Raw genomic sequence first — 25227 nt, 5'->3', positions numbered from 1 at the left:
TTTCTTTTTTTATAATGGTTTCACTCTCCTTTTAATTTCATTTTCAAATTTATTTTCTCTTTATCTTTACTATTATTTATGTTATTCACTTGTTTATATTTCCGTCGTTCCTATTTCATGTTCTGAAGTTTTAAATACAATCTTAGAAGGAGTTTTAACTTAAGACTCCTAAAAACTAGGGATAAAGTTATTCCACAACCAAATCTTCATCTTTCGATTTTAGACACCATTGACAAGTTCATAACTTCATATATTATCATATCACCTTTTTGGTACAACTAAGTTTTTAGTTTTTGCAACAAAAAAAGTAAATATAAAAAAGAGAAAATTGTAAAAATATAAATTTACTAATGTTATTCTTAATTGCTTGATAACAAAAAAGCTTTGAAGATGCACTAAAGTAGGTTTTCAATGTCTTAATCTTTGTCAAAGCACATTCAAAAAAACAAATATTTCGCAAACTATAATCTTCAAGTTAAGACGTTTTAAAAACTATAACCTTAAATTTTATATTTTGGGAATAGCCTTCAAGTTATAAAAGTTGACATCTATACAGCTAAGTCATCAAAAATTTGATGACTTATGCCCAAAAAACTATCTAATTTTCAGGAGAGTTACTAAATAGCTTAGTATACAATTTTGACACAACTCGATCAGACAATCTAATTCGAATGTTCCGTGAATTAATTGGTTAAAATGACTTATTGTTATAAATAAGCTATCTTGAATAGATTGTGTATGGTAGCGAGTTCATAATCATCTAATTAAACCAATTAATAAAATCAACTTGTCAAATACATTATTTCAATCAGCAACCAATTACCATATGCTTTCAACACAACATATAATGGAGTACTTCATACTTTCTCTGTTCCAATATAGTCGCAACATTGAAAATACAAGTATTATTCACTTATCTCCCTTAATTGTGATTTGTTTGTAATCTATAAGTTAAAACATAGTCAAATAAAATCTTGTTTGATTCGTCTAGATTATTAATATTAAAATTTTATAATTTTTTATTATATAATTATAGATATTAAAAATTAAATTAATATATTAAACTCCGTGAAAAAATATAGATTTTATGTATTACATAGTAAGTAATTTGAAATTTTAAAAGTAGAATCAAGTCTAATTTTCAAAATTAGTAGCAAAATGACGCGAAAACAATGATGCTGGAATTTAAATGACAGCTAGTAGAAAATTAAAAAAATAGGAGAAACCAAAGAAAAGTCGCGACCTGCTGTAATTCTCCCTCTTCGACGGCCCTTCCTTTGCCAAATACTCCTTTTCTACCTCTCTTTCTCTCTCTCTCTCTAGATCACAGTCCTCCATTGTCGACCTCTACAAAATCCTCCATTATTCTGCACTTCAAACCTCCAATTTTCTTCCTTTTTTCTCTCTCCTCCATACACTCTACTACGATCCTTATAGAGGAGAGAGAAATCCTTTATTTTTCTCAGATTAGTTTCTCTACTCTCTCTCCTCTTTGGATCTGACTAGCTATGGCGCTTTCCGGCATGAGAGGTCTTTCTGTTTTCATAAGCGACATTCGGAATTGTCAGAATAAAGAACAAGAACGTTTGAGGATCGATAAGGAACTCGGTAATATTCGTAACAAATTCAAAAATGATAAGGTTAGGGTTTTTTTAAACTCTATCATCTATTTTCTTCAATTTAGTTTGTGCTTTTCTTTATTTAAGATGCTTAATTCAGTGAGTTTGAAGTGTAATGCTTTTTAATTGGCATTTGGATTGAATTACTGTTAGTTGAGATCATTTTAGAAAATTTTGTTGTAATTTTTTGGTTGGTGATTGGTAGTGGAGTTGTATAGTTTTTTGATCTTGATTGTTCGTTCAAGTGTTCTATTGATGTCACTGCGGATGAATTTTTTTGATACATTTTTTAATTTGTAGCGCTGATTTACTTAAATTTAGTTACTTGATGAAATTTTTTGGTGAAATTCCGCTAGTTTTTGACCTACATCGGACTGAATTAGGTGGATATAAAATGAGGGTTAGGGAGTTAGAACTAGCTGTGTAAAGTCTGAAACCAGCATCAACACTCTTGGTTGTATTTAGGAGACAACAAATGTGAATTCAGTTCTCGAGCAGCTTTCCATTGAAATGTTGAAAGAAAATTGAGTGTTTAGCTACTATCTTGATATACATCTAGTTATGTAATATTGAAGTTTTCAAGCTAACGATGTTAGGGGCTTTTATCTGGTCCGTTTTACTGTTTAAAGTACAACAATAGAGAGAATTTATGGGTTCACTTAGATTTTTTGGTTAATTTGTAGATTTGAGGTGGAATGTGTGATGTGGAAAGATATTCTCGTGACCAGGAAAATTAGTAAATGAGGGTCCAATGATGGTTTTAAGAATAAATTTTGAGAAATTATATATTATTTCCAATTCTATTTATCACTCAAAAGTTTTAGTTAAGGTTCTTTCGTCATATTTTGTTCCTGCAACTCCCCTTACATTTCTTGTGTGAAGGATTTTGTTTGTGCCGTAGAGATTTACCAAATACATCTCTTTACTTTAACGGTCAAATTTATTTTTGTTACATCATTATGAGTTTTTTGCTTATGTATGAGTAGAGGTGTAAAACTTGCCTCTAGAACTCTGTTAGAATAATCTAATATCTTCATAACTGCAACTTTTGTTCTCACAAAGAGTGTTTCAACTCTATCGCGGTGTAACTTGGTTAAATAATTTTCTCACGTATAATTCTATTCTATTATTTTGAAAGGATTAAGGGATTTTTCAAACAATCTTCTGAACCGTATTCTTTCCCAACGAATTTATTGTAAACTTTCTAAAAGCTTTCATTATGCTTCTTTACTAGAAAAGACAATCTAATAAACCTATTCTCAATATTACATCCCAAAGCCTCCAATTTGAGATTTTTTTCTTTTTTATTACCATTAGGATGGGTAATATTTGAAAATTACACTGAAAAATATGCCTTTGAATTTACCTATTCTCAATATGCCTTTTTTATGGAACTAGACACGTTGAATTTACATTCACCCTAAGGTGCAAATCTTAGTTAATTGTGTTAGATGTGAAATTTGTATTGAGAAATAGGTCTTGAACCTTGATTGGCATCTATGGAATGACTTATAATATGTTCGACAAATGACTTTTTGATTGACTTTTGGCTTTTTATTGACATCTATGGAATGGTTTTTAGTATTTGCTAAATGAATTAAAGCATGCTCAAAAGCCGACTTTTATGATAAAACCAAATAGCTACTATGAGTAGCTTTTTATTGGCTTATGACATTTAAACCTTTCTTTCCTCTAAGAAACAACCAACAACCACAATCTCCAAAAGGGAATAACTAAAAAGTTGGCTAATTAACTTGCATAAAAGTTGATGCTAGCAGTTTATCAAACAAGTGGGCACCCAACGTAATTGCGAACACCTTCTTAATCCCCTTATTGTTGATTTGTGATGGGGATGGAAAACATATGCTCCTACATTTTTAGGGATTTGCTTTTAGATAGCTGAAACCTCTTATTTGTGCGATTTGTGCATGGGAAGAGATATAGTGGAAGTCACAGTATCTCGAATTGCGAGATCATGGGCCGTTTTCCGATTGAGAACGATCAACTTAGAATGCGAGATGATATCAAATCAAATCATCTTGGATCACTTACCAAATAGTTGTGAACTTTGGTTGTGAAAACATCCGCCTCTCCATGAAAATTTGATATTTTTGATCCTTAAAAGAATAGACAACTTGTGGAAGACAAAAAAAATAAAGAAACAAAGCGAAAAGGAGAAATTAGAAGAAAATGATGTGAGAAGTGAAGAAAAAACTTACCTTCTTCATGAAGATCTGCCTCTATGTCTCCATGCCTTCATCTGATTTTTATCAAAGAAACTGTTTGACTTGGCTATTGTGGTGATTGTTCCAACCCTTTCAAAAAAGTGCATACAAGAGTTCGGGTGGTGTGTTAACCTTCGGAAACATGGTGATATTTTGCACATTAGAGATACTCACTAAATACGTTCTTAAGCCATGGACTCATTCTAGACACACCAAGAATCTAAATCACATCTTACAATCTTCCTTGTTTCTTTATTTTGTTTTGTACCATTTGTTGGGTACTCCTAAATCCGATTATCCATATACTTTTGTCTCAATATACACAAATCTCTGCTTGAATGTAGTTATCCCTCTATGTATTACAGTGTATGGTGACGTCTCCATGGAGAAGGTAAGTTTTTTCCTTCTCTTTTTTTCTTCATTTTCTTTATTATTTCTTTCTTTCTCTTTGTTTCCTCCTGATTTTATTATCTTTTCTCGGTTTCCTTCTCTTTTATTTGAGAGGCATATGTTTTTTGGGTCAAAGTATTTGACAATTTATAATATCTAATTTGCTAATGTCTCGTATTCATCTCGGGATCATGGATGCTATAGCCCATGCACATGCAAACATGTGGCATTGTTTTGTTCTATGTGTTGTACTATGGCCCATGCACATGCATACATGTAGCATTGTTTTGTTCTATGTAGAAAGCTAACATAGCCTCGTCCAAGTCCTCAACCGATAATGTCAAGTCATTATACCAAGCTTTGAGATGTCAAACTATAATCTCAAGTCCGCATAACAACTCTCAGTCATCGTACCAGCTACCGAGTCGAGCCATCAACAACATATCGTGCAGTTGGTTCCGGTTTGCTGTCTTTTTCAATGATCAATAAGTACGAGTTGCATGTACAACTTTTTCGATGCCTCATATTTATAATTTGAGTGCTAATAAAATCTGAGAGCATTATGGCACTACTTGATCTGGTTTTGTTAGGCTATTAAGCTTGAATCAAACTGAAAATTGAACATTTACAAATGCTTTTTTGCTAGCCTTTGTATGCGAAACATATGTCATGTTTTGAAAGGCAGACATATTTCTATATTTTATGTATTCCTCAAAATAGAGGTGGTTGATTTGGTACATATTACTTTTTAGGTGGTGCAGTTACTGATGCCCCTTCAATACCAATGGTAACGAGTGAACAAAAAAGAAATGGAAGTAATTAAAATTTCATACGGTTTGACATTATCTCCCTTGGAGGGATCCTCAAACTTGTGTGTAGCTGCCAAAGAACCATAACAAACTAGTTTCTTGGTATTGTTGGGATTAAGGTTTTTTTTGTCATTGTTGTTGAAATCCAAGTAATGTTTATAAAACCATTACACTAACATAAGCACTTGAGCTTACCCCGCTTGTTTCCTGATTTAACCAGAGTTGCTATCTCCTTAGTTCGCAATTATGTATCTGGAAAAGGCTTTTATCTTAATTATGCTATTTTTTTGGTAGGACTTAATACTTACATTGAAATAGGTCGTAAAATTCTTCTGTGCTTATTTACATGAAGTTGTGAATGGTGTTTGCAATCAATTTCAACATTATGATATCCCAACTTACCTAGCAGGAGCCAGTAAGTGGGAATAATGCTATGTATTGGTTGTCAAGCTTATTTTATGAACAAAAGAGATAGAGCTAAGTTATTCACCATGAGAAACCTTTGACTGGATCAAATAGAGCTTACCACAGATGGCTATTGGGCTTCCTTCATCCAAAGACACTCGTACAGCTTCATCTTTGGTTTATTAGCTCTTCAAATTTTGCATTTACAGGAAATTTAGGGAAGTTATTGGGAGTTTCTATGCACTTAATAGAGTATTTTTTTGAAGTAAAATAATCAACATTCATAAGCTCTTATTGGTGGACAACATATAGTCGGTGCTTACCCTTACTTGACCTTCGCATGTAGTGCACATAACCATGGTTTTTCATGTTAGATTATGCAGTTGAAAGAAGGAATATTCCATTTGATACCACCATATTACGGTGAAAACTTTTTCATAATTGATAAAATAGCATTAAGGTTTAAATTTATTCATACCTTAGTTGAAAATGACCAAAATACTTGTACTATTTAGTTTTTGAAAATTAAAATAATGAAAAGAAAAAAGAAAAAGCAGAAAAAGCCCTGAACACTACCCAGCCCACCTTACATCCTAACCCTAACCAATCGACCACCATGATGACCTTTCCACCAAATAACCACACCCACTCCCCAACAACCCACAACCCCACCCCAAACCTCTTAAACTCGAATCCTAAACTATGTAATCACACTGTCAAACTCATTTCCCAATCTGTTGAATTGAAGCATATGAAATATGCTCGCTATCTGTTTATTCGATCTAGTTTTTATCCAGATTTTGTAATTTTCAATGTGATGTTCAAGGGGTATAGCCATAATGGGGATCACAAAGAAGTGATTTCTTTATTCAGGAATTTGATGGAATTCCATATCAGGCTATATTCAAAATGAAGATATGGAAGCTGCTCAAATGCTCTTTGACACAATGCCACATATGCATACAATGGCATGGAATACTACATTAAATGGGTATGTGAATATTGGACATATTGAGGCTTGCAAAAATTTGTTTGAAGTGAAGAAAAATATTTTTCCTAGAATGGAGTACTCATGGACTAATAGTTGCATATGTCAAATCTATGTTAATTGGACTCGGGTACTGATGTGTACGTGTCCAAGTGTTGGATACGTCTAAATATTCAATTTTACGCCTAAAACGAAGTGTCTAAGTGCCATACCAATGTTTAAGGATCAAGGATCGGACACAGGTACGTGAAACAAAATGAAGAGTCCGAATAACATAGTGTCAATATATATGAGGATGTAGGAAAATGGGAAGATGTAGTTAAGCTAAATTTTCTATGAGGGCTACTTGCTTAATAGTGTGATAGAAATTCAAGATAAAGTAGTCGAATTCTTAGCATTTGATCCGAGGAAATATATGTATGTTGGTTGTGGTGGTCAGGTTGGTACTTGGTAGGGCTTGGGTGGTTAGGTTGGGGGTTGTGGTAGGGTTTTCTTTTTTGCAATTTGTTTAAAATTAAAAAGTAGAGGTATTTTGGTCATTTTCTATTGGAGTGTGAATGAAATTAAACCTTGGTGTTCTTGTGAATTTTGAAAAAAAGTTGTGCTTTCTCCATACTTTGGTGCTAGCAAATGGTATATCCCTAAAAGAATGTTTGTAAAAGGGGTGTAAAACCTGTAATCTAAATGGGGCTTCGTATTTTGAATATCTGGAATCTGGATTGAGATTACATTTAAAGGCTAAGTAGTCACTGGTCCTTTGTAATTTTGATTCCCAAGTGAGAATAGACATTTGTTTCTTGGGAAGTGGAAGCTCATTTCTGTTTTCTTTTTTCCTTTTTAATCTGAAAATCATTCGATGTTGATGAAACTCTCATCACCTCAAATGCTTGGTAGTAGCTTGCTAGTAGAAAAAGATCCCATAGCTTCCTATGACCAGTCGTGTGCACTATATGTGCTATTTGAGCATGATCAAAGAAGATATTGTTGTTTCTGTTTGATCTTCCCCCTCTGATTTTTGTGATCAGATGTTGCTAGGTTTATGACCAGAATGGTAATCTAATAGTCATTTTCTGAGTCAATTTGGAGTTGAATATCTTTTACTTAGATAAATCTTTCTTAGGGCTTTTAAACTTAAGTTTGTGAGCTTAAGCTTTGAACCTTGAAGCAAATATACTCCCTCCGTTCCTATATGTTGTTCCCATTTTCTATTTTAGGCAGTTCTATATGTCGTTTCATTAAAGAATCTTTCTATTTATATCACTTTTTTGGACATAATTAGCCTTAGTCACCCTAATTTTAATTTTTTTTAATTCCCGTATCCCCACGTATTTTCCACTAACTTTATTTTAACATTTTTATAATGCTTCTTCATATGTTTCCTGCCAACTGAATTTTAACATTTCTTAATGTTTGTGGTCCCCTTATTTTTTCCACTAACTTTGTTATATATATTTTTTAATGTTTATGGTCCTCACTTTTTCTTCATTAACTTTACTATTCAATACAATAATGTCTTCACTATCTAAAAGATTTAAATTTTTTTAATTTTTGTGAACATTCCTTATGGGAACGTCAAATAGGAATTGAGGGAGTATGTTTTGTGGTTTTGGTTTAAGCTTTTTGGCTTTTGTTGGTCTATACTTGTTGGATTAACCTTTGAATCACTTTTTGTGTTTATGTCTATGTTTCATTGTTACTTTGTGTTTGTGATGAGTTATTGGTTGTGGGAGATTCTTTGTTTTACAACTTATTTGGATAACAATTTAGGGGGGGGGGGGAGGATGAGAGAAGAGGGGACAAAAAGAAAATACAAAATGTTGTCGGAGGAATTGATGGAAGAGCCCAAAGTTTCATTGTTTGGGTAACAAGTGACTCCGACTTAGGTGGGGTTACAGGGGTCAGATGTACATGACAATACCTTTGTAATAATAAAGATGTTTTTCATGATTGACCCTTGCTTGTTGATATCATTTTTGATTTTACATTGATAAGAAGCGCATGTAATATAATATTTTTTATCTTTATGGAAAAGACACCCTCCATTTCACTTACTCTTATCTCCCTCAAAATCCCTCAATCGTTCGTGTTCATATACATTTTAATCTTATCTATTTGGAGGGACTCTACTCTAGAAATAACTCTAACAACAGATAATAATATTAAATGACTTACGGCTGGCCTGTGATACAAGTGTAAGCCTAGCCAGATTTGTTTAAGATGATTCCCTCTTTATCCTCTTAGTGTGCCTTGAGCCTTTTTATTAATTGGGAAGTCCATACTTTCGTACTCAAGCAAAGAAAAATGCGGAGAGTTTATTGGTACGGAGGATTCTCTTTCATCACTTCACTTTGTTGGTGTTTATTTGGCTTAAATCTTCATTGACCTCTCCGACCTTTCTTTTGTGCCATATGTTCTCTTCTAAGTTCTCACCATAGCTTGTTCTTCATTTTGAATTCTATTCTGTGTTTATTATCTCTTACGTTTGATCTGCCCTTATTCGTGAAAGTAACGTCATGAGTGTCTAAACTGCATTATTCTGTTGACAGGGTTTATCTCCATATGAGAAAAAGAAATACGTTTGGAAAATGCTATACATATTTATGCTTGGTTATGATGTTGATTTTGGTCATATGGAAACTGTTTCTTTGATATCTGCACCAAAGTATCCAGAGAAGCAGGTAATTTTCTCATCTGTGTCTGCATAATCTTCTGTTCATATGTCGGGCATGTCACAATGCAATAAGGCATCAGTCAGTTATTACTGTGTAGCTATCTAATCTACATGCATACCTGATAAGACTTTTAGTTTTGTAAGATGGTGTTCAGGAAGTGGCTGAATTTAGTCAGAGGATGCATAATCAAAACACATAACTGGATTGTTTAAGTTGATAGCTTTAATTGTACATTTACTGTTACCTATGTTGGATCCCTGACTCTCTGTAACCAGATTGTAGAATGGATCCACAATCTGCAACCCAAAGTTTTGATTCTGGATCACAGAACAAACGTCAGTCATGTACTCATGTCACTGCAGATCACTTAACTGAATATTAGAGGTACCAACCAGTGGTGTCTAATTTTCTGTGGTACCAAAGACGAATTCAGATCCATGATTCTGTAGCTGGAAGTTTTTCAATTGTTGGGTGTTTTTATGGTTCTTTTTTTCAATTCATGATTGGTTTCATTAGTTTGACAGAAGTTATAAATATTTTTTCTCTAGGATATTTAGGAAACAAAAATAAAAATTGTACTCTTCCATCTTGGAAAGTGTGTAAAGGAGATGTTTTGAGTACAATTGTCTAGAATTGCAATTTGCGTGGAAAAGGATAAAAGTTGATTAAAATGATAAGAATTTAACCTCCTCAGCTGTTAATTTAGTCAAAAAGTGCTCTTCATCCAGCCACTTTTTCTGAAGTATCCATTCATATTCCAAAAATAAAACATATTAGGCTTAATAGTAAACATAAAGAGCTTAAAAACAAACAAAAGACAACATGTGTGACATCACGTAGTTAAAACTCTGTTCCTTTGGATGCTTCTCCTTTCCAAATCCTGAACAAAGAAAGGAAAAAGAAAGAATGGGAAGTCAGAATATTAGCGACTTTAGCTACTATATTTTTTTGGTGCCCCTGGTCTTTAGATTAAAATACCCCTGTTTAATCTTATCGATTTAATAAATTTACTTTGTAATTAATATACCTAGGGTTTAACCGTTATTCTGCAGATCTGAAAAAGTTAAGTTGACGTGCAATGACAGCCAGTCTTTGGGTGCGCTCAATCCAGCGTTTAAGACTGCAAATCCAATTGTTTTGAGTTAAAATTGTGTTTCGAGAAGTGCGAATTGAATCGTAATTTAATTATTGGTCAACCGCTGAATTTGGAAACACTAGCACTATCCACTTTTTGTCTTCCTATGTCATGTAAACCTTAGCCTATTGGGTGGTATAATAATTCAAGCACTGAATTGTTGTTTCTTGCTATATTGAAGAGAGAGAGAGAGAGAGAGAGAAAGAGAGGAGATTGAAAAAAAAATGTGTTGATATTAAGGGCAGGATGGCTTTGAGTAGTTTGACTTTTTTCACACAAAACAACTCTGTATGTGATAGCTTGATAGCTGTTTCCATCCGTTTCTTTTTTTCTTTTATTATATTTCCCTCCTTTTATTTTTTTTTAATTTAAAATTCTTCTTTTGAAGCAAGAAACTTTGTAATAACTAGTTCTAGGCCGTGTGAATTGGGGATCCATGTGCTCACCAACAAAAGACTTAATATTATTCTTGTTTGACCATCTCTTGTTTCTTAGAGAAAAATTTCTCTAGCAATTCCTCCAATTTCCACTAATTTCATGGTAGTATTCATTTCTCAATCATTCTCGATTCACGATGGATAGCATTTCGAGTTCTCATTCCTGTTTCCGCTTGGCAGATCGTACTGTCCACATTCTGGGTAATGATGTTCTGGATTCGGTAGCGTATATTCTTATTCTTGGATTCCCATTTTAAAAAAATTGTTTTTTGTCCTACATTGTGAACACATCCCTTGCTAACTTTATAGAATATGAACCCTTGTGTTGATAACTGTTCAGGTTCATGATGGCTATCTTGGTGGTTTATTTTAATATTGCAGGTTGGTTATATTGTGACGGCTTGTTTACTCAACGAGAATCATGATTTCTTACGGCTAGCAATAAATACCGTGCGCAATGATATTATTGGACGTAATGAAACTTTCCAATGCCTTGCCCTGACATTGGTATTTTGCTTACCTTGTTCTCTATCAGATGATCTCTTTGTTTTTGTGTTTTTACATATATAATTTTACTCTAGTTGGGCTGTTGGGGTTCCATTTTGGAATTTTGCACAAACGGTGTTTGCTTTTTGTTTAAATTAGGTTTATTTATGGGGTATTATGCCCTTTACTTTGTCTGCATTGACAATAGATTTACAATCTGCAGTTTCACTTCACGCTTCAAATAATACTTTTCAGTGACTAATGACGAACATTTGGTGATAATGGGCTGTAAAAATATTCGATTATCCTCTTTAAAGTACACATGTTATGTTTTGTCTTGTATACTGGACAGTGCTATAGCAACAATGTTATTATTCAGTAATTTTTCCTGAATTTCAGGTTCGAATATGGCCTCCAACAGTTCTTTTTGTATAATTAAGTTAACAAATTCATAGTATTCTTAAATTGTCCAAGTACACGAAAGTCAGTGACTTATTTACTAGAATTTGTAGTTGCGAGTATTGACAAAATTCTGATCTGGCTTTTTTCAAAATTGTGATTATGTTATTTGGTTCTTATCCGGATTTTGGGTCAATAAATAGGTTGGGCATCTACTATATTTAGAAAATCTGCATTTTGTATTATATATTGAAAATGATTCAGAAAGCTGGGCTGGATAATTAGTTGCTTGCTCTTTGTCTGAATTTCTTTTTTTGTGAGGCAGGTTGGTAATATTGGTGGAAGGGAGTTTGCAGAATCGTTAGCGCCTGATGTACAGAAGCTACTGGTAACATTCATTATCAATTTCTGCATATGAAGATTACTGGTGTTTCAAATTCTCAATTTTGGCTTTTGCTTTCTCTTAAGATGTCAAGCAGTTGCAGGCCTTTGGTGAGAAAGAAAGCTGCTCTATGCCTTCTTCGTTTGTATAGGAAAAATCCAGATGTTGTGAATGTAGATGGCTGGTATGTCCCTCCCTGCCCTCAGTCCCCCTTTGTTCTAGTGGTGTGGGTTTGTTTAAAGTATCCAGATCCAATGGGAATGGAGAGATAAAGGGAGACCGAGAGGTTTATAGTTTCCTTACCTGTGGTTGACGTTTCTGTCATTTTATAATCAGGTCAGACCGAATGACACAGCTTTTAGATGAACGTGATTTGGGTGTTCTAACATCTGCTATGAGCCTGCTGGTTGCTTTAGTATCCAATAACCATGATGCATACTGGAGTTGTGTTCCTAAATGTGTGAAAATTCTGGAAAGACTGGCTAGAAATCAGGATGTTCCTCAAGAGTACACATATTATGGCATTCCATCACCGTGGCTTCAGGTGTGTCTCCTACTTTTCTTGATCCAACAACCATTATCACTCTTAAAATTGTGATTGATACAGGCTGAATTGATTGAAGCATATCCAAAGAAAAATGCAACGGTTTCCCACATTTGTTTGTCTTGGTTCATTTAGCTGTTGTGTGTTATCCCAAAAGTAGCTCTCTTTAATTCTATTGATTTGTGTGAATGTAAATATTTTTGGGGGGGGGGGGGGGGGGGGGGGGTTGAAGCAGTTGTGAAAACTCTTTCTTACCCACACCAAAGTATTTTAATCTGTTAACCTAATGCAGGTTAAGGCTATGAGGGCCCTTCAATATTTTCCTACTATTGAGGATCCCAATACCCGGAGATCATTGTTTGAGGTTAGTTTCTTCTGTAAGATTCGTTTGTACTACTATAATTGATCTGATTTTTAATCATCTTTCATCCCCTTATGTAGGTTTTGCAACGCATATTAATGGGAACAGATGTTGTTAAAAACGTAAACAAGAACAATGCTTCGCATGCTGTTCTTTTTGAAGCTCTTGCCCTTGTAAGTATTTTTTTCTACATACTTGGTATTTCATTGGCAAAGTTATGGGAGGGTACTGCCCATAGTGGAAAAGTTCGGATTCAATTGCAAACTGAGCATGAAACCACTTTTGTGGTCGATGTGGACGGTTTTGCTGTTTTCGTGGCCTATATATTATAGCCACGGTAGCCTCAAAACCCTTTACAAGTCGCAATGCAGTGATGCAGCCAATATTGCACTATATTGCTGCTATATTTTTGAGGTTCATGAGTGTTTATATAGTCCTTATTGTTTGTCTGCAAATTTGTCTTGATCGCAGGTTATGCATCTTGATGCTGAAAAGGAAATGATGTCTCAATGTGTTGCTCTGCTCGGGAAGTTTATTGCCGTTCGTGAGCCAAACATACGATACCTTGGTTTGGTAATTCTATGTTTCTTTTGAACTCTCATTTGTGTCTGCTTAATTTATATATGTGAGGTGGCTCCTGTCAAGCTCTAAATCAACTTGCAGTTGTCTAATTGTGTCTCATTTGAAATTGCTTTGCTGCAGGAAAATATGACTCGGATGTTGATGGTCACTGATGTGCAGGACATCATAAAAAGGCATCAAGCTCAGATAATCACCTCACTTAAGGATCCTGATATCAGGTTGAGCTTTATCGTATTCTCTTTCCACCTTCATCTGACCTTGATGCTTGTCGGTCATCTTAGACACGAATTTTCCTCTGTACACCTTTTTTGCAAGGGGGCAGGGTTGTGTGAAGATTTATCACTCAATTGTTATAAGATTCTGCTATTAATCCATGAACTGATTGGATACCATTATGAGAACAAGTTTTCTGTTTCACTTTGAAACAGCAAGTAATTCCTTGCTTTTATGTTCTTTATGTCTGAGTTACTGATGATAGTATGTCCTGTCAGTATTCGGAGGCGTGCTCTTGATTTGCTTTATGGAATGTGTGATGTTTCAAATGCAAAGGATATTGTTGAGGAATTATTACAGGTTCTACATTTTAATAGCTGAATTTTATTATAGACTGCTGTATGTTGGTTCATTAAACATGCATTAATCTTGAAGATAGTTCCAGAAGTTTGCTACTGCTAACAATCATTATGAAGCTTTTCACAACTCATTTTGCAGTATCTTAGTACAGCGGAATTTGCAATGCGAGAAGAATTGTCCCTTAAAGCTGCCATACTTGCAGAGAAGTTTGCGCCTGATTTGTCATGGTAAGGTCTCGGTATTGTGGCACTGTTTGAACGGAAAACTGAAAAGAAAACTGTGGAGTTCGATGATTTTCAATAAATCTAAAGTGTTTTCCACCTTGGGATCAGTCGTAACATTTGTTTGGATGGATGGATTTAGAAGGAAAGTAAGGGAAAGGGAGGATGAGGACCATTTTCATTTTTCATTGTTTGTTTAATGATTGAGTTTGGGCTGAGTAAAGGGAGGGCGCCATAAATTCAAGCACAATGATTTGTCTCATTGTTTTTTCTTTGCTGATCATTTTCCATGAATTGTTATAAATCTAAAGTTTCTTTCCACCTTTGGTTCAGTTTAAAGTTTATTTGGACAGGTGCATTTAGACGAAAGGTAAGGGAAGGGAGAGGAGGATCATTTCTATATGCCTTCATTGATCAACAATTGAGCTGGGGCTAAGGAAGGGAGGGAATATAAACCATAAGAGAAGCCTCTGGACTTCTAAAACTACTGCAGATCATTAATGTGGCAGTTCATATACCTTTTCTGCTTGCTGTCTAGTGCTATTATTGAAGTTTCTATTCTCATTTGTTTGCTGATCATTCTGTTAGTTCTTATTTTTTCATTCAATGGAAAACACAATGGAGGCTTCTACTACTGCAATTATACTTAAACATCATACGTTCCATATTTTTACTGCCTAGGAAGTAGGAACCCGTTGAAGCCTTAAGGCAATAATTGTTGGAGATGTTCAAATTTGACTTGACCTAATTAGTAACTCCTAAATAAATTTACATCAAGTTAAATCGTATTTATCAATTATATGCATACAAAAAACCGAAATCTACCAACCTGAATTATCATACCCAAAATCCGACCTCGAACTAAAACCTTTAGGAACTGTAAATATTTGCCTTGTTTTCTCTGGTGTATTGAACAGTTTCCATGCTGGAAAGATTTTATTTGTCAATGGAGGAAAGAAAGCCCATTTCTCTTATCTTTATCCTCCCTTTCCTTATCCCAACCTTTTATTATCCGAAGGAAAATGATTCTCCTTTTTCTCTTCTCCAAATTCTTCTGTCCTCCACCTTGGCTTAAGGTTTTTCATCCCTCTTCCTATCTCTTACCTTTGCCCTCCAACTCCCTCCCTTTGCTCTCTTTCCTTATTAATTAATATTTAAATGAAGTGCAAGTCTTAGCTACTTGGCCAAGGAATGTCATTGGCAGAATGTTAGTCTAGAAATAAAGACCACCAATTTAGTGCTTCTTTTTGCTTTTGTGCTTTACATACCTTTGTGGGTTACAGGTTCTTGGAGTGGTCCATGAAAAATCATGTTCGTTGTATCATCTAAAAAAAATAATCCAGTGGTAATTCCTATTGAATTGGACTCAAGCTGCCGATTCAGGGGACTTTCTGTCATCGAATCACCATAAAGTACAAACTACTAGGATAAAGCCTGATTATGTCTTCCCAACACTTGGAAATGAATTTGAATTATATATAGACGTTGCCACAATGGTTTGTCATTCTAATTGCGCTTGGGCTAGTTTTTGCTAACATTGGGGGCCGTAATGAGTAATGATCATACCCAACAGTAGATAAATTTCTAGTAGTTGAAGACTTTGGTTTGTCATGCTTTTTGCACCTGGGCTAGTTTTTTAAGCAGTGGGGGTCAATAAATACCATACTCCTAGCACTATGACATGGGTTGTGGTGTAATGCGAGATTTATATATGTAGTGTATAAGTTTCTGATCTCTTTTCTCAGTCACAACTATGTTCGGAATGAGAAACCCACTTTTTAGTTTCCTATTGTATGCAGGTATGTGGATGTTATCCTTCAATTGATTGATAAAGCAGGTGATTTTGTTAGTGATGACATATGGTTTCGTGTGGTACAATTTGTTACAAACAATGAAGACTTGCAAGTGAGCATTGCACTTTATTTTCTTGGATATTAGCTTTTATGTTGGGTATTGTTTTTAGTGGTAGTGGAGCTGATATTTATATATAAAACATTTACAGCCTTATGCTGCAGTGAAGGCCAGAGAGTATCTTGACAAACCTGCTATACACGAGACGATGGTTAAGGTATGTTTTTACTGCCAACCACTTCCCCTTAGATCAAGAACTAAAGAGAAAAGGAGAAATTTTTCTTGTTGCTTGAAGATAATGTTTTAATCAGCTAGCATGTTTGGAATAAGAATACGCTGTGGGGTCACTTAGTTCTTAATTCTGAATTGACAAGATTAGGGATTTGGGCTGTACACCTGCTTGAATATTGGAATTTTGAACTATCTATCTGTACTTGCTATACAAGACAGCACAAGATCCAAAAGTAAATCTTTCAATAACATATTGATTTTACACTCTTTTCTTTATATAGCTCACTAAGTCAAATTTTACTCCACCTTATTTGCCCTTTATGGGCCAGTGCCCAGTGATCAATAATTCTCATTCTAATCCTTTTGAGTACTTGCTATACATTAACTGCTGCACTGCTGAAAATTTGGGGTGCTGAAAAATCATTTTCTGAACACCCTTGATGTTTGGTACATTCAGCTACTTTTTTTCCTTCTCTATCCACACATGGAACACTTTTTTCCCCTCATACATCTCACCTATTAATGATATTGAACTCTCCAAAATCAGCTGTTCCAAGGTATAGTTGGCATTGCTTTAGTTTCCTATATAAAGAAGATATTCATGAGTGATACAGATGGCATCTATTTTTCCTTTCCTCTTGATGCATTCCTTTGTACTGCACAAACAACTTATGCAAGAAATACAGGAGAGTTTGGCCACACTTACATATTAATCTGTTATGTTGCTTCTTGTGTCAGGTTAGTGCTTATATACTTGGAGAGTTTGGCCACCTGTTGGCTAGAAGACCTGGTTGCAGCCCCAAGGAACTTTTTGGCCTTATCCATGAGAAGCTTCCGACAGTATCGTAAGGAAACCTAAACGCATTTCTTCAATTTACTTTTCTGTCATAACTATGCCCCTTGTTTCGGATAATTAATACAGAATGTGTTTTTCAGAACTTCTACTATTCCTATATTGCTATCAACATATGCTAAGATTTTGATGCATGCTGAACCTCAAGATGCGGAATTGCAGAATTTAATTTGGTCAGTGTTCCACAAGTAAGTTCCTCAATACTTGCTTATTCATTCATTTATGTATCATCTGCAAGCTTTTTAATTTGCGACTTTTTTCCAGATATGAGAGTTGCATTGATGCAGAGATACAACAACGTGCTGTAGAGTATTTAGCTTTGAGTAACAAAGGTGCTGCTTTGGTGGATATATTGGCCGAAATGCCAAAGTTCCCTGAGCGACAGGTACTTTTTTGGATTCCATTTAACCTTGTATAGCATCTTTGAGGCTGATTTCATCGATTAGACTTCCTGTTACTGTGAGAGGGCTCCGATCTAGTAGCTGATGTTGATCTGTGTAATATAGTCTGCTCTAATAAAAAAAGCGGAAGATGCTGAAGTTGATACTGCTGAGCAAAGTGCTATCAAGTTACGAACGCAACAGCAGACTTCAAATGCCCTTGTTGTTACTGACCAACTGCCAACCAATGGAACTCCTTCAGTTGGACCTCTTACCCTTGTGAAAATGCCTAGCATGAGCACTAATGCGGTTAGATGATTTTCCACTGTGATTTGCTTTGCTCTTTTTTTTTTCTAAATCTCCAAATATATCTTCACATTTAGTCTTTTCTGATCTTATACTATTACTTGCACTAACTATCTTATAGGACCATCAAGGTACACAAAGAGAATTACCTCAATCAAATGGAACTATGAGTGAAATGGATACGCAACAGGCTGCTCCATCTTCAGATCTTCTTGGAGATCTTTTGGGTCCTCTTGCTATTGAGGGTCCTCCTGGTGTGGCCGTGCAATCAGAGCAAGGATTGGTACCAGGAGCTGAAGGTGCTTCAACTGCGATGGATGCTTTGGCACTTGCACCAGTAGACGAGCAAACTAATGCTGTGCAGGTACTAATTATTGCGTTTAAATTACTTATATTATGAAGCAAGACTCGTTATTCTTTTGTTCTCAGCTAGCTTCAGGCTTTACTTATGTCAGGTTATTATCCTTGAGCATGAAACTTCTTGTGATTCACCTTCATAGTCTAGACTTTTTTTTCGTTTTGCAACTGTGGGTTTGTATATGGGCTATATTGCAATGACTTTTTACTGTTTTAGAAGACCCGTTAGTTCAATTTTAAACCAGACTCCATCATCATCTTAAGCCACATCTTATATAAAAAAATGAACGAAAAAAATTATCGAGATACAAACATCACGTTCTCACTAGTCACAAATCTAGCTGTGCTTAAGATCATAATTTTTCAATATATACAGGCAGAAGTACCTATATATGCAAACGTAAAGCAAAAAGAAAATTCAATGAAAATTCTTAGAATCAAGAACATGTTTCATAATGCTGTTTAGTTTGTATTCCCACACCTGTTTTCATAGCTTTGTATTTGTACTAGAACTGATGTTTTCTGTGCATTTCTGTCAATTACCGTTGATTTATGTATCATTCAATTCTGCTTTTAAATATTGACAAACATTCTGCTTTTTTATGCTGGTTTTTTCTGTCACGTGGTTGTCATTGCTCACAGCTGATACTGGAAGTCGTGTTATGTTTAGTAACAATCAAAAGTGGAAAATAGTGGTAAACATGTGCATTGTTTTTAAAAGGGGTTATTGACCTGCCTGTTATAAATCTTAAACATTGACTGGGATTGGCTGATTCAATTTGTGTTCTTGCAGCCCATAGGAAATATTGCGGAACGTTTTCAAAATTTGTGTCTCAAGGATAGTGGTGTGCTATATGAGGATCCTAACATTCAGGTTTGAGATGTGTTGTAAAGTATACTTTAGTTCCTGCATGCACCTATTTCTCTATTTTTGTATTTCAATTTGTAAATGCAAATTTATGTTTTTGAAAGACGGAATAGCAAAGAATTGATATAAATCTGGCATTTAAGATTCAAGTCTATGCTGATGCTGATCCGCATTATTCTTTATAGATTGGAATCAAAGCGGAATGGCGAGCCCATCATGGGCGCATGGTCCTTTTCTTAGGAAACAAGAACACTGCACCACTTGATTCAGTTCAAGCTCTAATCTTACCTCCTGCCTATCTGAAAATGGAACTTTCACTGGTACCTGAGACAATACCTCCACGGGCACAGGTGAGTGTTTAAATTTTAACTTAATGCTTGTAGCTCTTGTCTGTGATAATTAGAAACAAGTATTGAGCTATAATGGTTCTGCTGTACTGCCTAGGTGCAATGTCCACTTGAACTTGTAAATCTGCGTCCAAGTAGAGATGTTGCTGTGCTTGACTTCTCATATAAGTTTGCAACCTCCATGGTACATATTCTATAAGATTATGTCTATCTCACTTGCTCTTAACTATGTGATACATAGTGAAGTTCTGAATTTGTAAATGTGTATTTTCTCTGAGTTACAGGTGAATGTAAAGCTTCGTCTTCCTGCTGTCCTGAACAAATTTTTGCAGCCCATATCTGTGACTGCAGAAGAATTTTTCCCTCAATGGCGATCACTTTCAGGACCACCTTTGAAGCTCCAGGAAGTGGTGTGTATTCAAACAGAACATTTTTCTTTGCTGCTATCTTTTCCCCTGCTTCATGCCTTTATCTGTGTAAAGTGGAGTGAAACTTTTTAGAAGGATGGTGTATTTTAAGCATATTCTTGTAGCTTCCACTAACTTATCTTGTGTTGAGGCTGACATTCATGATTTATATGCTTCAATACCATATATTTATTCCTATGGTTGTGAAAGAGGTTGCCAAAAGGAAGGCTTTAGGCTTCTCTTCGTCCACCCCATTGATTTTGCTCCATATACCCGCAAGAGTTTTTATTTTTGGGGTTTAACTCAAAGGGACTTAGGTTGTAATCACTAATCAATACTTCTTCCATTCCCAAATACTTTTCCCACAAAGAATTTTCGGAGAAATCAAGGAAAAGAGGATATTGTATAATCTTGTTTGTATGAGTAATAATAAGATAGAAAATGAAGATATTTTTTATAGAATTATAAAGTTAATGGAAAAAATATGGAGACCATAAGATAAAAAAATGTTTATTGAGTAAGTAAAAAACATGTGAGGATCAAAAGTATTAAAAAATATTAATGAAGTTTGTGGGAGATATGTGGGGCCCATAAGCATCAAGAAATGTTAAAATAAGGATGACCTAGGATAATCTGGTCCAACTATTTTAATATACATAGTAAAAATTCCAAGTGGGCTGAACTTTTGATACCGCCTATAGTAAGTGGGAAGAGGAAATAATAGTGAACATGAGTCACCCATATTATACTCCATGCATCAGTTTTTACTTGATTGCTTAAAACGCTTCATTTACACGCTCTATTGATAGAACATTTTCTGTGTGAACTGTGATGATATAGTTGTGTTACATCAAGAATTTTTTTAATAAAGGAATTGTATGTCTTGCTATCTTGTTTTTATAACTGATGGTATCTTCCAGTATAAAACCTCTAAAAATTTGCTTGCTACCAATGTATTCCACATGAGACAGCAGTTGATTTAAAGAACAACTGTATAGCCTAGAAGATATGAGCTCTGTAACCCTACTTGACTAACATTTTTGTTCAGCATAGGGCATTAGGCCCAGTGACCTTTTCTTCTTCCTACCATGAAATTGAATCTCAGCTCTCCATTTTCAACCATGTTGACATCATCTTATTGAATGCCCTTTGTGAGCTTGTTTTGCCGTGCATTTTATTTTTTTCGGTTCATTATGCCTTTTTTTCTAATGGTAATAGGCATTGGAATTAGGCCTTTGTCATTACACGCTGATAAATGTCCGGATGTTAGCAGAAAGGCAGAAAGGAAATAGAATACGGTACGGGGAATCAAAACATCAAACGTTAATTTAGAGTTCAGGAACAAAGGGTTCATATGATGGGGTCCTTTATCTATAGAATATTTAAATCCATGTAGATTGAAACATTTTTTCATTAGAGCATTAATCTGGAGTTTGGGAAACAAAGTTTCCAAAACATTAATCTAGAGTTTTGGAGACTAAGTTTCTGAAACTGAATTCGTTGAGAAGTTTCAGTTTCTGCTAACGAGGGAATGTACATATCTTAATTATAAATCTATTTTTCTTGTACATAAATGACAAAGTTGCTGAAAAGGAATGTGGTTCTATTGAAGTTTTGCATTCTTTCGATTCATTGAGGGCATTTGATTGTTATATTGCTTTGGGCCCATAATAACCTAGTAAAATGCTCGGTAAATGTTTTCAATCCTATACTTCTGACTTGCTGATGTGCATAAATTTATTCTGTGGCTTTAAAGTTTTGACGCATGTGCTTGTTATCTTGTTAATCGTTTTGAATAATATTCTGCAGGTTAGAGGTGTTAGACCTATGCCATTATTAGAGATGGCAAATCTGTTCAATATGTATCACTTGATGGTTTGTCCTGCACTTGTAAGTTCGTAAACCCTTTCCAGATTTTCTTTTCTTCCATAGTGCATCTTGAATTATGATAAACTTTTTTTGTGTTCTCAGGATCCAAATCCTAATAATTTAGTGGCATGTGCAACGTTTTGTTCAGAAGGCACTAGGGCCATGCTATGCTTGGTATGCTATTCAACTAATACTTATCTATGCTTCGTTGACTCCTCTACGCACATTTGCAACCCTCTTCTTCCCACTTAGAGTTTGTTTACCATATATATAAAATGCAGAGCATAATTTTGTTTTCTAATATATAGGCTCCTTACTGCTCTCTAACTTGAAATTCTGTTCAAATGACACATTTTTCATGGTATGCAGATAAGAATAGAAACAGATCCAGCAGACAGAAGTCAGCTACGAATGACAATTGCAACTGGAGATCCTGCTCTGACTTTTGAGTATGTTTTCTAGCAAGCATTTATTTTATGTAGGTTTAAACTGTCAGAAACTTACTGTTCTTATTTCACAGGCTGAAAGAATTTGTCAAAGAACTACTCGTTCCCCTCCCAGCAACACCAGCTCCTCCAGCACCTGCTCAGTCTACTAGCCCCATATCAGCATTGACAGATCCTGGAGCTATGCTTGCTGGTTTGCTGTGAAATGGATGTAGTTTATATGTTTAGTTGATCTCTTTGTTAATATACTTGTACAATTGATTTACAGCTAAGCCCATTTCTACTTATCGAGCAAAGAGATGATGCTTAACTCACGCCTGGGCTGGCTGAAGTAAGAATGAGGTAACTTGTGATAAGCTGCATCCTTGGCTATAGAAGGGGTGAGTGGGGCATGCAGGATAGGTATATTCTTTCACAATTTCGAGGTTCATTGCGAGATTTCTTTCGGCTTAGTATTCTCCCTCTTGATTTTGTTTTCTTATTTCTCTGCTTAGGATGAATTTATTGGTGTTGGTTCTTGTAATATTTGTAGTGATAGCCTGTAAAAGTGCATTGCATTCTCTATTTTTCTTATCCCTTAATTTTTCGGGTGAAAAGGGTTTTGTAAGTGGGAAAAGAGTGAATTAGAATGAATATTTTTCATTAAACGTTGTCGAGCATAAAGTTGTATCCAGTAAAATACAACATTGTTGGTATTATATTGTTTGGTATTGTAGATGAACCTTATAAGGATGAGTTCATTAACCAATTCTATGGTGCAAAAAATGAAGCCTTTTCGACAACCATCTTTGTTGTAACCCCAATGGTCTAAACAAAAACGACATAATACAGATGGCAAAATCAAAAGGAATGAACATAATTTGTGGGGTTGAAGGAACTATGAGATGCGTTAATATAACTAAGTCTATTTGGGTTTAATATAACCAAGTCTATTTTTCTAATTTATTACTTCAAGGCTTTTATTGATCGATTAAGACTATATAGACTTAATATTTTAAGTTTATAATTTGTCATAGTAAATTGTAATTGACCATTTTAGGGTTATGAAATATATATATATATATATATATATACACACACGGATATTCAACTTTGTCTTTTTAATTTATTCTTATTATTATATATTAGTATTTTTGATAATGTAGCATATTTCTAATTATTTTTCATGATAAAAGAAAAGAATTAAAATATTTTTGTTGAAAGACATTATTCCCTCCATCCCTTAGAATTTGCTGCAAACTAACTAAAACAGCTCACATAAAATGGTTCGAAGGGCAAATTCTAAGAGACGAAGCAGCAATTTGGATTTCTATTATTTACTGAATTTTGTTGTCAAAGAATACCCAATAATCTGGTCGTTAATGAAAATAGGCTTATAAGAAAAATCTTACTTGAAAACACGCTTCTTGAATGTTGCCACCATTTTAATTCTATTGTAAAAAAAATTTTCAATGAATTCTATTGTAAAAATTTTTTTCAATGAAATTACAAAAATACTCCCACCCTCCTAATTCCCACAACACTATAAAGCACTCAGCTCTCTAAAACTCACAAAAATTTAAATTTAAACTTTCTTCATTTCAAAGCATAGGAACAAGAAATTAACCATGTTAACACCAAATTTAATTTAATTTCTAACTGAATCTTCGTGAATTTGAACTTAGAAAATACAGAATTAGGGTTAGTCACACAAAAATATGCGATTTGGCCTAGGTTAAGTCCCGCAGAATGTGCGGGGCTTGTTGCACAAAATGTGCAACTATGTATTTTTTTTAATCTTTTTTTTAATGTTTATGAATTAATTATTTTTTAAATTATGATTTAGTAATTTTTTACATTAATTAATAAGTGTATTTTTTATTAGTTATTCAATTTTATATGTTAATTAATAATTAGTTACTTATGTTGTAATGTTATTATTAAATTATGTAGTAATATGACTCGTAATTATAGTAGAGGCAAGGGTTTCTTTAGAGTTCTATTGTCTGGCAACAGCTCTAGACCTATACTTCTTAGAGGGGACCTTCATAAAAAGGGTGTTACTATATCTGCTTGTCGTACCAAGCAAGAGCATGCGATCAAACAAAGTTAGGTCTAATGGTCAAATACCTTAGAACTAGTACGTACATATATAGATGATCCTATGAACACACATAGGTACTCGGTGCATAGTGATGAGAAGAGAGACATACTGAATACTAGGATCTGTGGGGCAGCTTGTAGATTGGACAGTTGCTAAAGAATAGAGAGTCATGTTTGTGTGCACACAGGATAGGCCTAGTACTTCTAGAGGTCCTAATAACCCACCAGAGATCGCATTGAAAGTTTTAGTTCTCCGGGTTAGGAGACGTAGGCAGGTAGTCAATAGGGATTGTATGATTACTACACCCTAGTTTAATGGACCTACGGATATTAGGTTGCTTCCTAACTATAGAGGGAAGTGAACGTACACCTTCACTTTTAAAGTGTTTTTCTTCTAAGAAGATGATGGAGTCCATCATTAGACTTCGAGATAGGTCTAATGAATTGTACAGGAAGTTGTCTGGTACTTCTTTGGGCCAACTATCGCGTATTATGCATTTGTACATTAATAGTTCTTGGAATTCTGCTTTTGTTAAGAAATGACAACCAGATACCAACACCTTTCACATGCCCTTGGGAGAGATGGCCATTATGTTGCATATTGTTAGTTCGATGTCCGAAGAATCTTCAGATGAGGCATGGGCACTAGCTCTCGGAGGCCTATTTGAGAAGCCAATAAGCGAGACAGAGATGTTTACAAGTTAGAGCATCAACGTTAGTGATTTTCTCAGCTTGTGCAACAGGACTCGGTCATTACAGGTGTAGTCTATAGCTTACTACATAGCTATTGTTGGGTCGACATTATTGGTCGACAACAAGTAGACTAGTATGAGGCGTCACCCCTACTTTAAGGATCTCGTCTACCATGATTATGTACCTTTTATCATCAGCATTTGAGTTGCGCACATTATCATTGGTGTCTTCGTCCTTAATTTGTCATAGAATATTTCAAAAAGAATGCATGTCATCTAAATATATATCACCTTGTGCATTTTCAGATAT

At 34.7% G+C, this 25227-nt stretch overlaps 1 protein-coding gene across 1 annotated transcript; it reads left to right on the top strand.

Moving 5' to 3' along the window:
• Window positions 1–1200: 1200 nt before the first annotated feature.
• On the top strand, window positions 1201–23177 carry LOC130821722 (AP-2 complex subunit alpha-1-like). Its single transcript, XM_057687514.1, has 27 exons — window positions 1201–1640; window positions 8983–9114; window positions 11062–11187; window positions 11891–11953; window positions 12034–12131; window positions 12284–12491; window positions 12784–12855; window positions 12933–13025; window positions 13324–13425; window positions 13555–13652; window positions 13926–14007; window positions 14146–14234; window positions 16028–16133; window positions 16231–16296; window positions 17049–17155; window positions 17247–17351; window positions 17428–17548; window positions 17670–17852; window positions 17971–18213; window positions 19000–19080; window positions 19260–19424; window positions 19519–19605; window positions 19706–19831; window positions 21638–21718; window positions 21800–21871; window positions 22067–22146; window positions 22218–23177. The coding sequence occupies exons 1-27, from the start codon at window positions 1509–1511 to the stop codon at window positions 22345–22347; spliced, it is 3048 nt and encodes a 1015-aa protein (XP_057543497.1). The 5' UTR covers window positions 1201–1508; the 3' UTR covers window positions 22348–23177.
• The last annotated feature ends 2050 nt before the right edge of the window (window positions 23178–25227 follow it).

Source organism: Amaranthus tricolor, chromosome 1 (genome assembly GCF_026212465.1).
Source record: "Amaranthus tricolor cultivar Red isolate AtriRed21 chromosome 1, ASM2621246v1, whole genome shotgun sequence".
Lineage (NCBI taxonomy): Eukaryota > Viridiplantae > Streptophyta > Magnoliopsida > Caryophyllales > Amaranthaceae > Amaranthus > Amaranthus tricolor.
This window is presented reverse-complemented; position numbering and strand designations above follow the sequence as displayed.

Coding starts and splice junctions, on each gene's coding strand:
- LOC130821722 (XM_057687514.1), top strand. CDS start 1,509: ATGGCGCTTTCCGGCATGAGAGGTCTTTCTGTTTTCATAAGCGACATT. Junction 11,188..11,890: donor AATGCCTTGCCCTGACATTG/GTATTTTGCTTA, acceptor TTTGTGAGGCAG/GTTGGTAATATTGGTGGAAG. Junction 13,426..13,554: donor ACATACGATACCTTGGTTTG/GTAATTCTATGT, acceptor GCTTTGCTGCAG/GAAAATATGACTCGGATGTT.